This window comes from Passer domesticus, chromosome 1, assembly GCF_036417665.1.
Source record: "Passer domesticus isolate bPasDom1 chromosome 1, bPasDom1.hap1, whole genome shotgun sequence".
Lineage (NCBI taxonomy): Eukaryota > Metazoa > Chordata > Aves > Passeriformes > Passeridae > Passer > Passer domesticus.
In genome coordinates, this window is record NC_087474.1 from 94370721 (window position 1) to 94383346 (window position 12626).

The 12626-nt window shown below is 42.3% G+C and overlaps 1 protein-coding gene and 1 long non-coding RNA gene across 6 annotated transcripts in view; one reads left to right on the forward strand and one right to left on the reverse strand.

The window, feature by feature from the left end:
- Window positions 1–1629: 1629 nt before the first annotated feature.
- LOC135288877 (uncharacterized) lies at window positions 1630–3129 on the reverse strand. Its single transcript, XR_010351742.1, has 3 exons — window positions 3003–3129; window positions 2342–2436; window positions 1630–1875 (listed from the first exon to the last, which is right to left on the reverse strand). It is a non-coding gene; the product is annotated as an uncharacterized LOC135288877 (long non-coding RNA).
- A 5542-nt stretch (window positions 3130–8671) lies between these two features.
- The window catches only part of FHOD3 (formin homology 2 domain containing 3), a 371712-nt gene continuing 367757 nt past the window's right edge, over window positions 8672–12626 (forward strand). For 2 of the 5 annotated variants that reach the window (XM_064429712.1, XM_064429718.1), the window contains exon 1: window positions 8673–9184. In XM_064429712.1, the coding sequence (XP_064285782.1) occupies window positions 9020–9184 (165 nt within the window). In that variant the 5' untranslated portion in view covers window positions 8673–9019. Of the gene's footprint in view, window positions 9185–12626 lie in introns of all 5 variants that reach the window. The other 3 variants (XM_064429729.1, XM_064429739.1, XM_064429703.1) reach the window with 2 other exon arrangements.

Sequence of the window (12626 nt, forward strand, 5' to 3'; positions counted from 1 at the left end):
TTACAACAAATTATTCAGAAAACTTAAAATATGCAATGTCTTTCTGTTATACATTGGAAGAAGCAGTTTGTGTCTGGTACAAAGTCTTACTAGATCCTATAGTAACTGTGCCCATTCCAGGAAAATAGCATTGCTTTACTCTGAAAAGAGAGATGAAACTCCTGCTCTACATACACCAGGAGCTGGAAAGCTAAAAATTTAATAAATAAAACTATTTGGATGCATAAAAAATGGAATAAAAACTAATACAGAAAACATTACAATGGCTTTATGAAGATAGTTATTTTTACTCTTACAATTCTCTGTCCAATTTTCAATTTTCCTCTCCCCAAAATACAAGCCAAACATACAGCATGCTCAGAGACAGACTACAAAATAGCACAGGAATGTAAAATTTTCATTTGAAGAGAGGAAAAAAATATTAGACATGTTTATTTTACAAAGGAATTGAATAAAAAAAAAGTGAAAAAACTATTTTAAACAATGAATGCTGTAAAAGGAAAAGTATTAATATCTATGCAGCTGTCTAATAATGTAAGCTTAAAGAAAATTGAAAATAGAGGAATTCCAAAATGATGAAGTGGAAGGATTAAAAAAAAATCCATATTCAGCTTGTGGAACTTATTAATGTGAAACTGCAACAAGGTCAAATATATGCCTGCATTCAAGAAAGGCAGGATTGGTTACAGTTATGGGAACATATGAACCTCGAAAAGTGTATGAAAGATGAATATTTGAAACCAAAACTGTTGTGGAATATACAAAGTCATCTGCCAAACAGTGTTTATCATTAAAAAGTATGTACAAAATATCTTGCCATTTCTTAATATGAAGTCTCCTGTTCCTCATCCTGCAGAAGGTGATATTGGTCACTAAGTCTAATATTCTCCTGCTTTAACTGTACCCAGAAATTTGTTTATGATCTTGTGTTTACAAAATCAGTCATAAGTAATTTTGCATTGAGGATGTTTATATCAGCATAGGACTCTTTACGTCAAAATAAATAATGCTGGATTATCTACAGTCACTTCACTTGTTTATAAAAGTTGATATGAACACTGCCCTATGTTTTCATCAAACCAAATATTTATTTTTGGTCCAGTCCTGGAATACACTTGTTGTATGTGTACACACTGACTAGGGAAAATATATTTTAAGTAGTATTTCAATTAGCAACTAACTAACTTAAGGTGCAAATGTCCAACTACAAAACAACTTGTAAAGCTGCAGAAGCTCATTTTGTTGACAAAAGGACTGATAAATTGTCAAGCACACCAAGTATTTGTGCATTTTTTTCCATAAACACTTTCTCCTGTAAAATCTGTTTATTTTAACCTTCCCAGTTTCTAGATCAATTTTCATCAAAAGAACATCCACAATACACAGTGGAAACTCAAAATGTAAAATGTCCAAAGTTTAGTTTATACAAGTCACCAAGTCAAAACAACATTACTTTATAAGACAAAAGTAATGTGATAACAATTAATCCTGGATAAATGCTGTTGGTAACACACAAATTAAAGCAAATTTTGCATGCTCAGATTTCAAACCAAAATGTACTGGTTTTACTCAAGGAAATGCTATTTTTATCATAGAGAATACTTTTGAAAATGAACTGGGTCTTGACAGTTTTTCAGTTGTGCTCAGTTATGGTCATGTGCCAGCAAATGGCCACTGCATTCCTGGCTGCTGTCTGTTAAATGTCTGCACTGCTTTTGTCTGGTGCTTGTTTCTATTGAGCTGAAAATGCAAAAATGGCCACCACAGCTACAGCATGCCTGTAAGCAGGTTGCTTTATCCCTGTTTCCTTCTTCTTCTTAGTCATGCAATGATGGAGGCTTTCTGTACAAATGTGTATGAAACACGAGTTTTCTCCTTTGAAAAAAAAAAAAAGAATTAAAGGAGCAGTATAACAAATTACACATGAAAATATAACTCTTTTGCTAAGTAATATAATCTATGACAGTGTCTTCCCATTTTCCAAGAAAGACTGACTAACTGAGTTTTATGGTAAGATCTTATGCTAGCAAGATAACATTATATTTGATAAAACCAATGTCAGCTTATTTTAGAATTCGTGTGCCAAGGAATAAGAAGCACCTTAACAACTATTCTCACTGCTGCATGTGGGGTTTTTTTCAGTTCAGGTGCTCTTTTATAATGGAGAAAAAGGACGGTGCTTTATTCTTTATCCTACTGAAAAGAAATAATCAGCATCATTGCTGAGACAAAAAAAAAAGAAGTTTTCAACTAACTTCTGGTTAGGAAATTACTGAATTTTTTTGGAGTCCTTACAAAATTTGCCATACCAGGACAGACAACTGGCCCATTATAGTCTCACCTTGCTTCTGGAAATAGCCTTTTCCCCATATCCTCTCTGAAGGCAATGCTCAGAAGCACTTGTCACCACTCTACTGTTCTCCTTTAGTGTACAGCCTGCATCACAGAATGAGAAGAGAGATGAAGTGAGGCAAGCTCTACTGACCCCCTTCCCCAAAGTGAACTTTCCAAAGTGGATCAAATGGCTTTTCCATTCAAAAGCCAGACGTGTGAGAATATAGGTTAGTATATTTCCAGTAAACTCAAAGCGAGGAACCCAGAGCAGAAATAGAAAATGCTTGTAGTCAATTCCTCTTGCAATGCACTGGCAGGGTTAAGTCAGAGCTGGCTTCCAGTTTTCTTTTCAGTCATTTCATTAATTTTCTAAATGGCAGCAAACTCTGTGCCTTCCTCTCTGCCCCCAAGCAGGTTTTCTTTCCAGTTGTTCTGTGCCCAAATCAGCAACCTCTCCATCTGAGGTCCCTCCTGGGACCCTCACTCTCCACCTTGACATATTCTTTAAGCTGTGAAACTTCCTCTCCTTCACCCTAGTAAGACAATTCCCAGAAAGGAGCAACATTAATGCCACCTGGAAGAATCTACACAGCCCCTGATTTTTTAAAGGATAATTAAAAATGGTCAGAAAATCTATAAAAGACCTAACTTGATGACTAAATGAGTACTTTGATTTGAAGAATGTGTTTTTGTCTGATTTTGATGGTCAGCTCTAGACAATCAGTCACCATTTCAAAACCCATGTGTGGTTACAGCCCTGCAACATTACGAATGGTAAAAGACCCCACAAGCAGAAGTAGCTCTTAACTGATGCTTGCTTTTCCTCATTGTTTCACACTTATGTCCTTATACACCTTAGACATGTTTGTGACCTCACTGATATCCATGGGACTTGAGAGCTTGAACAATTACAGTTATTTGGAATTTGATAAAGCATGGATGGTCCTTGGCTGGAGGTTTGATGTACAGTTATTAAGAGTAAAGAGTAGTGAGAATTTTCCTTGGAATCTAAAAAAAACTTTTCTGCACATGGATATACAGGCTTACACAGGTGCTGAATAAAGTATTATCAGAATAAATTTTACTTTACAACTCCATATGATATACATGTTTTCTTTACGAGAAAGAACCATGGCTGACTGACAGAGAAGATTGTTTTCTGCAAGCTCACCACCTCACTTGCTGAGTCTCTTAAAGTGAATTAATCCAGAGGCTTGGACTCAGGTAAGGGTATTAAACCCCACAATTAAGTCATGATTAAGCCCCATAAATTCTGCCATGGTAAAATTCCAGTGCATAGTTAAAATCACTTCCAGGAACGTTTTCAGTCTCACTGCTTGTGTTTTCTCCTCCTCTGTGCAGGCGAGTCACTCTCAGCTGCACTTCCAAAGCAAAATGTTTCTAGAAGTTTTGAAAACTGGTTTTAGGCAGCCCAGAACTGAACAGCTGACAGCAGTGGTTAGTTTTGACTTCATCCGCATTTTGTCTGGTAACACTCCAACCGTCAAAGGGGGGCAAAATGACCTTCTCTCTGCAGAGGAGTGCCATGGAAATAAATTAATAAATAGTTGCAAAGCAATTGTCTATTTTAGTACAGAGCACTAGAGCAAATCTCTTGTGGAAATTAGTTCTGTCATCAGAACAGTGTTTAAGTAGCATGCAATGGATATGGCAGGAGGCCTTGAGCATCAAACGGTGAAGGTGAAGTTAAATACCTCCATGCATGGGTCAACCCCCTGGTCATTGTGCTGATAAAAGCAGGAGTCCTTTAGGAGACCAAATGCTTGTGTAACCAACAACTGCATTAAGTGGCACTAAGAAAGCTTCACATCACAGAAACCTCACTTTTCAGCCCTTTCAGCAATGGTTTCATCTTTAATACCTGGCTGCCTTAGGTGAAGACCTTGCACAGAAAGTGATCTGCAGGATTACCACCAGAACATCTAACAGATTATCTCCTGGGGTGGTATGATCCATGGATCTAGGGCTTGGTTTTTACAATCTGTGTGTTATCTTTGAACATTGAATGACTTTGGAATTGTGAACCTTGAGCTTCATCACCAGACTGCAGTGTTAGCCAGTGTTAATATCATACAGTATTACTTCATATAAAGTATTAGCCAGCCACTACAGAAAAATAATTTTCAGTACGACTCAACAGAATTGGAGTGTGTGATTCTGCAGTTCAAGCTTGATGAAAACCTCTGACAAACTTAGGGACTATCACAAGTCCTTATCTACCAAAGAAAAAGTTTTTGTTACTATGGGCTTTTCTGTGGATGTCTTCTGTGAACCAGTCATATGACACCCAGTTCGGGTTCCATTGCAATCAGTAAAAAAAAAAAAAAAATTAAAAATCAATCATATTAGTATTGTATCCTTGACCTGTCAGCTTCCCAGTTTCCCCATCTGCAAGGTGGCAATAAGCAGGCAACATTTAATGGTAGCTGAGCACTTTGAGATCCTTGGATGGTGAAGGCCAAAATCCACAGCATTTTTTTTTAGTCCTGTGACAGACTGGATTTCACTTACACACTATTATTTTGAGAAGTGTGTTAGGTTATTTGCCTGTCCATGCTAACAATGACAATAAATAACTCTCCACATCTCACTGAGAGAATGAAGCGCTATTTACAGATTATAGCGTGGATAAGGCAGGAATACTGTTCCCATCACTACAGTAGAGGGTCTGTCAGCACTTCCATTACCATACTTAAATTCCAGTGGTTTGCAAGCCCATTTTGATTACCATTACCAAACAGACTGCTATTTTTCAGCTTTATTAATGTTAAGTGAATAAATCATGGGAGTTAAAATTGCTTTTGTTCTCCCATAACTAAAATTGGCTTTAAGTTCAAACAATGAAATTTGGAATGCAATTCAATTTGTCCAAAAGAAAGAAATAATGTCAAAGGACTGGCCACTTCACGTACTTAGAATACATCTAGATCTGTATTGACACAATGATATACCAGAAAAAAATAATATTCCTGTGGAGCTCTTCCAATTGCTCTGATACCTAGTATCATTTTTTAAAAATGCTTAAATACACATTTACATTGTGTCTGGGTGGTCTTTGGGTTAAAAAATATGCTTTCAATAACTTTCCCTCAAATACATATTTTTATTTTAATAAAAAGGAGGAAATTAAACACAAGAAACCCCTATGTTATTTTAACATTGAGGTTTCAACAATAATGAAATTCAAATTTAAGCTTGACACACCATCTTAACTCATTCAACAATGTATTTCTAAGAAATGCCAATAATGGAATGAGTTAAGATGAATAAACCTGTCTAAAACAAAAACTCCTAAGTTATGTTTCATTCCTGATAATTATGTGCACATGAAGGATTTTCCCCTCATGAAAAGGGGAAAAAAAAACCGAAACCCAAAAAAACTTGTCAGCTTGAAACTGAACTTTACTTGATAGTGTGCAAGCTTTGTTTTCATGCAAGGGTATGTGAGATGCCCCTTGGAGACCCCAAGGTCAGCAGGTAACACAGCCCATGTCAGGTGCTTCCTCCAGGAATGGGACTGGCTAGCCCATGGTACCACTGAAGGCACAAGGAACACAGCCTGACCTTTGGTGACAATTCCTCAGAGCTTCTGAGTGCTGATTCTGTTCAGCATGACTGAAGTAAACGTGCTCTCTCTCTCTGGAAAGGCCTTATCTTCCATGATGGGGAATGGGATGAGGTCACCTCTAGTGCAGCTCTTGTCAGGTGTTGTCTTTCCAGATGCAATGCCCACAGTGCCTCATGCCACAGACTTCTAACGGGTGGTAGCTGACTGCTTGTCTGCATCTGACTGTGTGCTAAGGTCTTTTAAAAGCATCTCATTTGAAAGGTTGTAGTGGGACAGTGAGAAGGAAAGTCAGGCTGCTTGCCTTGGTTTAGCTGCTGCATTGAATAAATTAAACCTGGAGAGAGAAGAGAGAGGAGAGAGGAGAGAGGAGAGAGGAGAGAGGAGAGAGGAGAGAGGAGAGAGGAGAGAGGAGAGAGGGCACTTTCCTGCAGTCTGCAAAAGCAGGCAGTGTGTGAGGAAAGGACTTTTCAAAGGTACAGGTTTGCACCAGAAGCTTAAACTGGTGACTGGAAGAGGAGGGAGCAAACTATATACAGACCTGGCTCGGGCTGGTGAGAAGAGACTGCAGATTCAGAAGGCCTTTGAAAAATATGTAGAAAGGTGGGAAAATATTCAAATGTATAATATAGGTGTGTATCTCTCCCTCTACACTCACACTTACTGACCTTGTAATGTTATTCTGTTTTATCCAGCAGATTTATTTTTACTTTCTACCTGTATAAATTGAATTAAATCAAGTAAAACCCAGATTTTGAAATTCATAGCCTTATGGTGGTTTGGGGGTGTTTACAATTAAGAAATAATTGTAAAAAAGCTCTGGCTAACTCAGAATGCTTTCATGGTTGTAATTTTCCTTCCTTCCTGGTCATAAAATGTAAGTCCACTGGCCATGTTTTATTTGAAAATCCAGCTGAAGAGCATAACATACAAGGTCTAATTCTTCCTTATAGGATTTAGAGCCCGTGGCTAGATGTTGAGCCTCAGAGTTATTCTATCTCTGTTAGCTCCAAGGATTGCAGCCATCCTTTGTTTTCATTTTCCAGTACTGGACAAAAGAGAAGCTGATGCTGTCACATAGATTCTATTCAAAATCTTGGCTTCCATGATTTATTTAAAATTGCCCTCCAAGTATTAACTCCTCTTCAATGAGGCAAGTGCCAGATTTTAATTTACAAAACCTCAGGGTTAATCCAGTGAATAGCAAGGATAGCAATCTTATGCCACCTCATATTAACCACTGATTAGCAGCAAATATAGAAATTTGCTTTACAAAAATGGAAGTTGAACAGCAATTTAATAAATTATGATTTAGAAAACCAAAATACCCTGTTTAACCTTCACTTCACATGGTGACAAAAATACATAACATAAATAAGCAGAGAGATATACAAGTAGTACTGTTTTCTCTAGAAACTTACTTCCTGTTGCTAGAGGAGACGTGAAAACAGATTTCTTTGCAAAATAGGAATTTTAAATTAATTAGATGCAAAAATCGCAACCACATACAACTTCTCTTTTCTGAAAATATGCATAACTGCTGGCAAAACTGAACCATGACAAGTTAGTCCCAAGAATAACAGAAACAGAACGACAGACCAAGTGTGGACAGAAATCCCCTTTTGTCTCAGTTCTGACAAATACTCCCAAGCCAGTAATCATTCTGGGAGGAAACAGTTGCTTCATGCAAACACTATGATCCAGAGGTCATACTTTCTTGCCTAAGACACATTTCTGTGGTAAATCCCCCAGTTCTTGCAGTGCTTCAGGTCTTGCCCCACAGAAGGCAAGGATGAAAGGCTATAAACCATGGCTTTAAAGCAACCCCTTGGGCACATACTCAGCCTGTGCAAATGCAGCCGTTCCCACAGGTGGAGACCCTTTATTCTCTGTATTTTGCCTGTGAATTATTTCATGGCTCTTTTCCTGCACCCTGTGCCCCCAAGAGTGAAGACCAGGGTGTGCATCCTGAATCCCCAGCCATGAGGTTGCAGACAGAGTGCAGATTCACCTCCAAGAGCGAAGAGCACAGTGCTCTGCCCTGTGCCCACCCAGGGGCTTGGCACTTTGTCCCCATTTTCCCCTGAAAGCAAGAAAGAGCAGGCCTAAGGCAAGAGAGAGCCAAGATGCAAAGACAGGCAGTCCCCTGTCCGGGATGGGAAGCCTGCCCAGGCCCTATGCTCTGGGAAGCCATACGAACCCCGGGTATGCACAATCCTAATGGCAGAAAGGGTTTAGTACAAATACAGAAGAACAATCTTGTGTCGAATACCCACATTTCAGGTCAGTTTCTAAAGAATACCCACGTGACAGGTCAGTTTCTAAAACTTTACAGGTCAGTTTCTAAAACTATTTTATTTATTTTTTTTTTTTTAAAGCGGGTAATTTTTTTTACAGCTTTTATTTGGAACGGGGTGACTATTACACTGAAGATTCAGGACATCTGGGATGTTTGTGACAGCAACACCGAGCTCAGTACACGCGCCCTGCTGCCGGGAGCCAAGGGTGATGCAGCGGGCGCGGCCGGCGGGCCGGCTGGCCCCCGTCCCTCTCTCTCTCCCTCTCGGTGCGTGTCTCCGTGCCGCGGGCCCGGCGGCGGAGGCGGGGGGTATCCCGGGAAGCGTTCTCCCGTCCCGCTGGGGCGCGGGGAGCTCCCCTGGCCTCGCGGGAGGCGGGGCGGCGGCGCGCGGCCGCGCGGGGGCGCTGCGGGCCCTGCGCGCGGCCTGGGGGCTGCGCGTGCCGGCCACGGCATTCCCGCTGCCCGCTCGGCGCGCAGCGGCCGGGAATGGGGGAGCTGCCGCCGCCGCTGCTGCCGCTCTGCCCGCGCCCCGCGGCTTCGGCGCCGCCTCCTCCTTGCTCGGCCTGAAGCGCGCTCGCACTCGCGGATCCCGGCGGGGAAGGGGCCATGGGCAGCCTCCCCGAGACGCGGCGGCTGTGAGGCGGCCGGCGCTCGCTCGGGGAGCCGGGGGCAGAGGCTGCCGGCGGCCGGCCAGGCTGCGCCGGGGAAGGGAGCGCCGCTCGCAGGCAGCGCCTCGGTGCCGGTGACTCGGGGGTGCCGCTCCCCGCCCGCGCCCGGCCGCGGCGGTGCATGGATGCGCCATGGCCACGCTGGTGTGCCGGGTGCAGCTGCTGGATGACACCGACCCCTTCAACAGCACCAACTTCCCCGAGCCCACCCGGCCGCCGCTGTACACCTTCCGGGAGGACATCCCGCTCGCCACCCAGCTGGCCGGGGTGCACCGCCTCCTCCGCGCCCCGCAGAAGGTACCGGGGAGGGCAGGGGCTGCGAGTGGGGGGGCAGCGGGCGGAGGGCAGCGGCCTCTCCGCAAGCGCCCGGCAGCGGCCCCGGGCGGCCCCGGCCCCCGCGGGGCGGCAGCCAGGGCTCCGCGCCCGGGGCCGCTCGCCGGCTCCCGTGCCTCCGCCGGCGCTATTTCTCGCCCCGGCTGTATGGGCATCTCTGTAAGTCCTGGGGAGAGGCCCCGCGGGACGGCGGAGGGGTTCCCTCTGCTGTTCTCCTGCGTTCCCAAACGCTCTCAAGGGCGGCTACCCCCTCTGCTTTAGCTGTAGCTGCCTCATTCTTTCCCTAGGAGAAAGAAGAACCTCATCAAACCAAAGGCCAAGTTGGGTATCAAGGACTCGGTGCCTGTCCTTGGCTTAGCGTTGTCTGGGTATCCGGGGATACTGCTGGATAAGGTGCTGTGTCGGGCCAGCCGGGCACGGTCGCGCCGGCAGGACCCGGGCTTTGCCTGGTGAGGTTTAATGAGCCAGGCAGTCCCAGCCGGGGCTTTGTAAAAATAGCAGCGTCTGCTGCCCTTGAAACAATCGGTGCTACTAGTCCCTCTTGCGAAGAACTGCAGCATGGCCCTTGTCAAGTCTTACCTATCTCTTCTTGCATGCTTCTTCTAATAGATATGCTGGCATTTGTAGCCCTGCCCTTGAAATCAGGCACCCAAGCATTATCCTTGAATTTTTAGTTTTCAAAGCAATGCCATTGATTGACATAATAATAATGTCCTCTCATTATTACCTTGTATCTGCACATTAGTTCTGCAGAGTGCACTGAAGAAGAAAGGAAAAAATGCCTACGTTTTTTCTTTTTTTCTACAAAGTAGAAGTTGTAAAACTTTTATTTGCTCTGTGATGAAGTGGGAGGAAAATACTCTCTTAACATCACTTGTTGTATTATGCTCATGGGGGCCTGCGGAAAGATGACAAAGGGCTGTGTGTCCCCTTAGATTTAAGGATATCCAAAACCCCATAAAAGCATTTCAGAGAAAAGCTCATGGAGCAGACAGAAGTTTTGCATTTGTAGAACGGTTTCCTCGCATAATAGTTGCCAAGGATACAGCATCCAGTGAACAGAGCTCTGCCTAAAGCACAAAAACTTTGGAAGCTCTTGGTGCGCTGGGTCAATTCTGTTTTCATGTGCTCAGTCGTCCCCAATTCAGAGAGTGGTCCCATTGTTTTCATGGGAGGCTTTTTTTTTTTTTTTTTGGAGTTAGAGCTAATTAAAAGAAAGGCAAGATGGATTCTGACGCCTAATGAAGTAAATAAAGAGATAGTTTAAAATCTGGATTTAGAGTTAATTCAACTTCATTTTCAGAGATATTTCACTTTGTTATGTTTTGTTTTGGTTTGAATACTTCCCTGGGAAATTTTTGTAACTTTTTATACTAACACCACCACCAACTTGGTTTAGTGTCTTAGGAGCCAGCCAAAATCCATGGCCACTTGTATATGCTTCCCTCCTGCCCAGTCTTTCTGTGTGCAGCATTTCTCAAGTTTAATTAATATTTGGAAAGTGGACTTGCAGACTTGGGGTGGGAGATAGCCTGTGTCTCTAGAGGTGCTGTAAACCCGGCTATTGAAAGATAGCTGCTCTGCTAGAGGCAAGTCCTGGCCCAGTGAGTTGTTAATCTGAGGTTCTCGCTCTTCCAAATACTTTGTTTCAGTTGTGAGGGTGTAGGCAAGCTCATTGAAATCTGCTTACATGGTTACAGTTACCTTTGTGTTTGCAGAGCTGCCTGTTTCTGCCTTAATTATGTCTCTTGGCTATCTCTTGGCTGCTACAAGGTAAAAAAAAAAAGGGTTGGTTGATTAGACTTGTTTACCTTTATTCATCATAATGAAAGCATAGTTAAATAAAGCATAATGTTTGCACTTGCAGTTAGAAGTTAGAGCAGCATTTCTGTGTTTGGTATTACATCTTTGTAATCTTTGTACCTGTAATTCTGTAAAATAAACTGATTTGTGTTGCTTTCTTCTGGTTTTTGTTTTTTTTTTTTTTTTTTTTTTTTTGTTTGGTTTGGGTTTTTTTGGTTTGTTTTTTTTTTTGAGTTTTTTTGGGAGGTGGGCATATTCTTTCTGCAGCCTTTCCTCAAGACCAGATCACCACATTATTTGGCTAAGACGAATTTTGATCCATTTCACCTAGAGATCAGGGCAAATTCTGATCTCAGAGGAATGCAGCTGTCAAAGCAGAGCATAGGTTGAAATTCAGGTGTCCATTTACATTGAGGCATCCGAGGTTTGATTGATTAATTACTTTGAAAATTGGTGAGCTAATGGATTGAGGGTCCATGTAGTATCATCACAGTGGCTAGAGCAATATCTCTGGAAACAAACCTAGGAGTTTCTACCTCAAATGGTGTCCCTGCCCATGGCAGGAGTGTTGGAATTTTAAGGTCTCTTTCAACCCAAGTCTTTCTATGATGACAATGATGAAATGCATAGGAACACCAATGCTTAAATAATTTCTGAAGTTTTATAAACTTGGTGGTGTTTTTGCCAGCAGGTTTGAGTGATCAGTGCTAGGCTTTTTTCCAGCAAGTTTTAAGTTGCCATCTCTTGACTTGGGTGAACATTCACTTACTCTCTGAACAGAGCTGCCAGCTTGTTGCCTTCGCTCCAGTGGATGATTTGCACATCTTTTAGATGATGTACCACTGTGGGATGTACTTGATGGGATAAAGTCAGTGTCAGGAATCCAGCTCACTTCAGTGGGGTCAGATTTCGCCATTGCTGTCTTGAAATTAGTAATGACGACAGTGTAGTGACAGTGGTACTTTTGTAGTTAGTAAAACAACTTGTATACTGCAAGTCATTGTAAGTTAAACATTATAAACAATTATTAAGAAAACCATTTAAAAAGTAAACAAAAAATGCTTTGACATTTGGACCTGTCATAGTATGTCATTAGTAGCTTTTTTGTAACCAACAGATGTTCTAGCTTCATTCCAAAGAGCAGGATTTCTTCACTCTAGTTCTTTGAAAGTACAACTCAATTTTGCATGTTTGCTTCTTTTCTTTAATCTCACACTTTTACTTGAGTTTGGATGCACGTCTAGATCTATACACTGTCTTCTGATCAGCAAAGTTTTTAGGTCCTTATGCAGGCTCACTGGGACGTTAAGAAACTGAGTTCTGAGAATAATGTTTGGGATGGTCTTTACTACCCTGAATAACGTGGAGCACCTGAGCGGTTTGATAGGGAAAACTGAAAAGAGTCTCTGTAATCTTTCTTTCACTTGGAATTGGGTGCCTAATTTTATCCTCCTCCCTGTTTTTTCCCCTGCTTCTCTCTGTGCACATACTTTTCTCTACATCCATATCTCTGGATACAGCAGCTTGTTGTTCATTGGGTTGTGCTCAGTTCTGTCTGGCATTCACACTGAGCCTCATGGGGCAGGGCACTGCCATCAGTAAT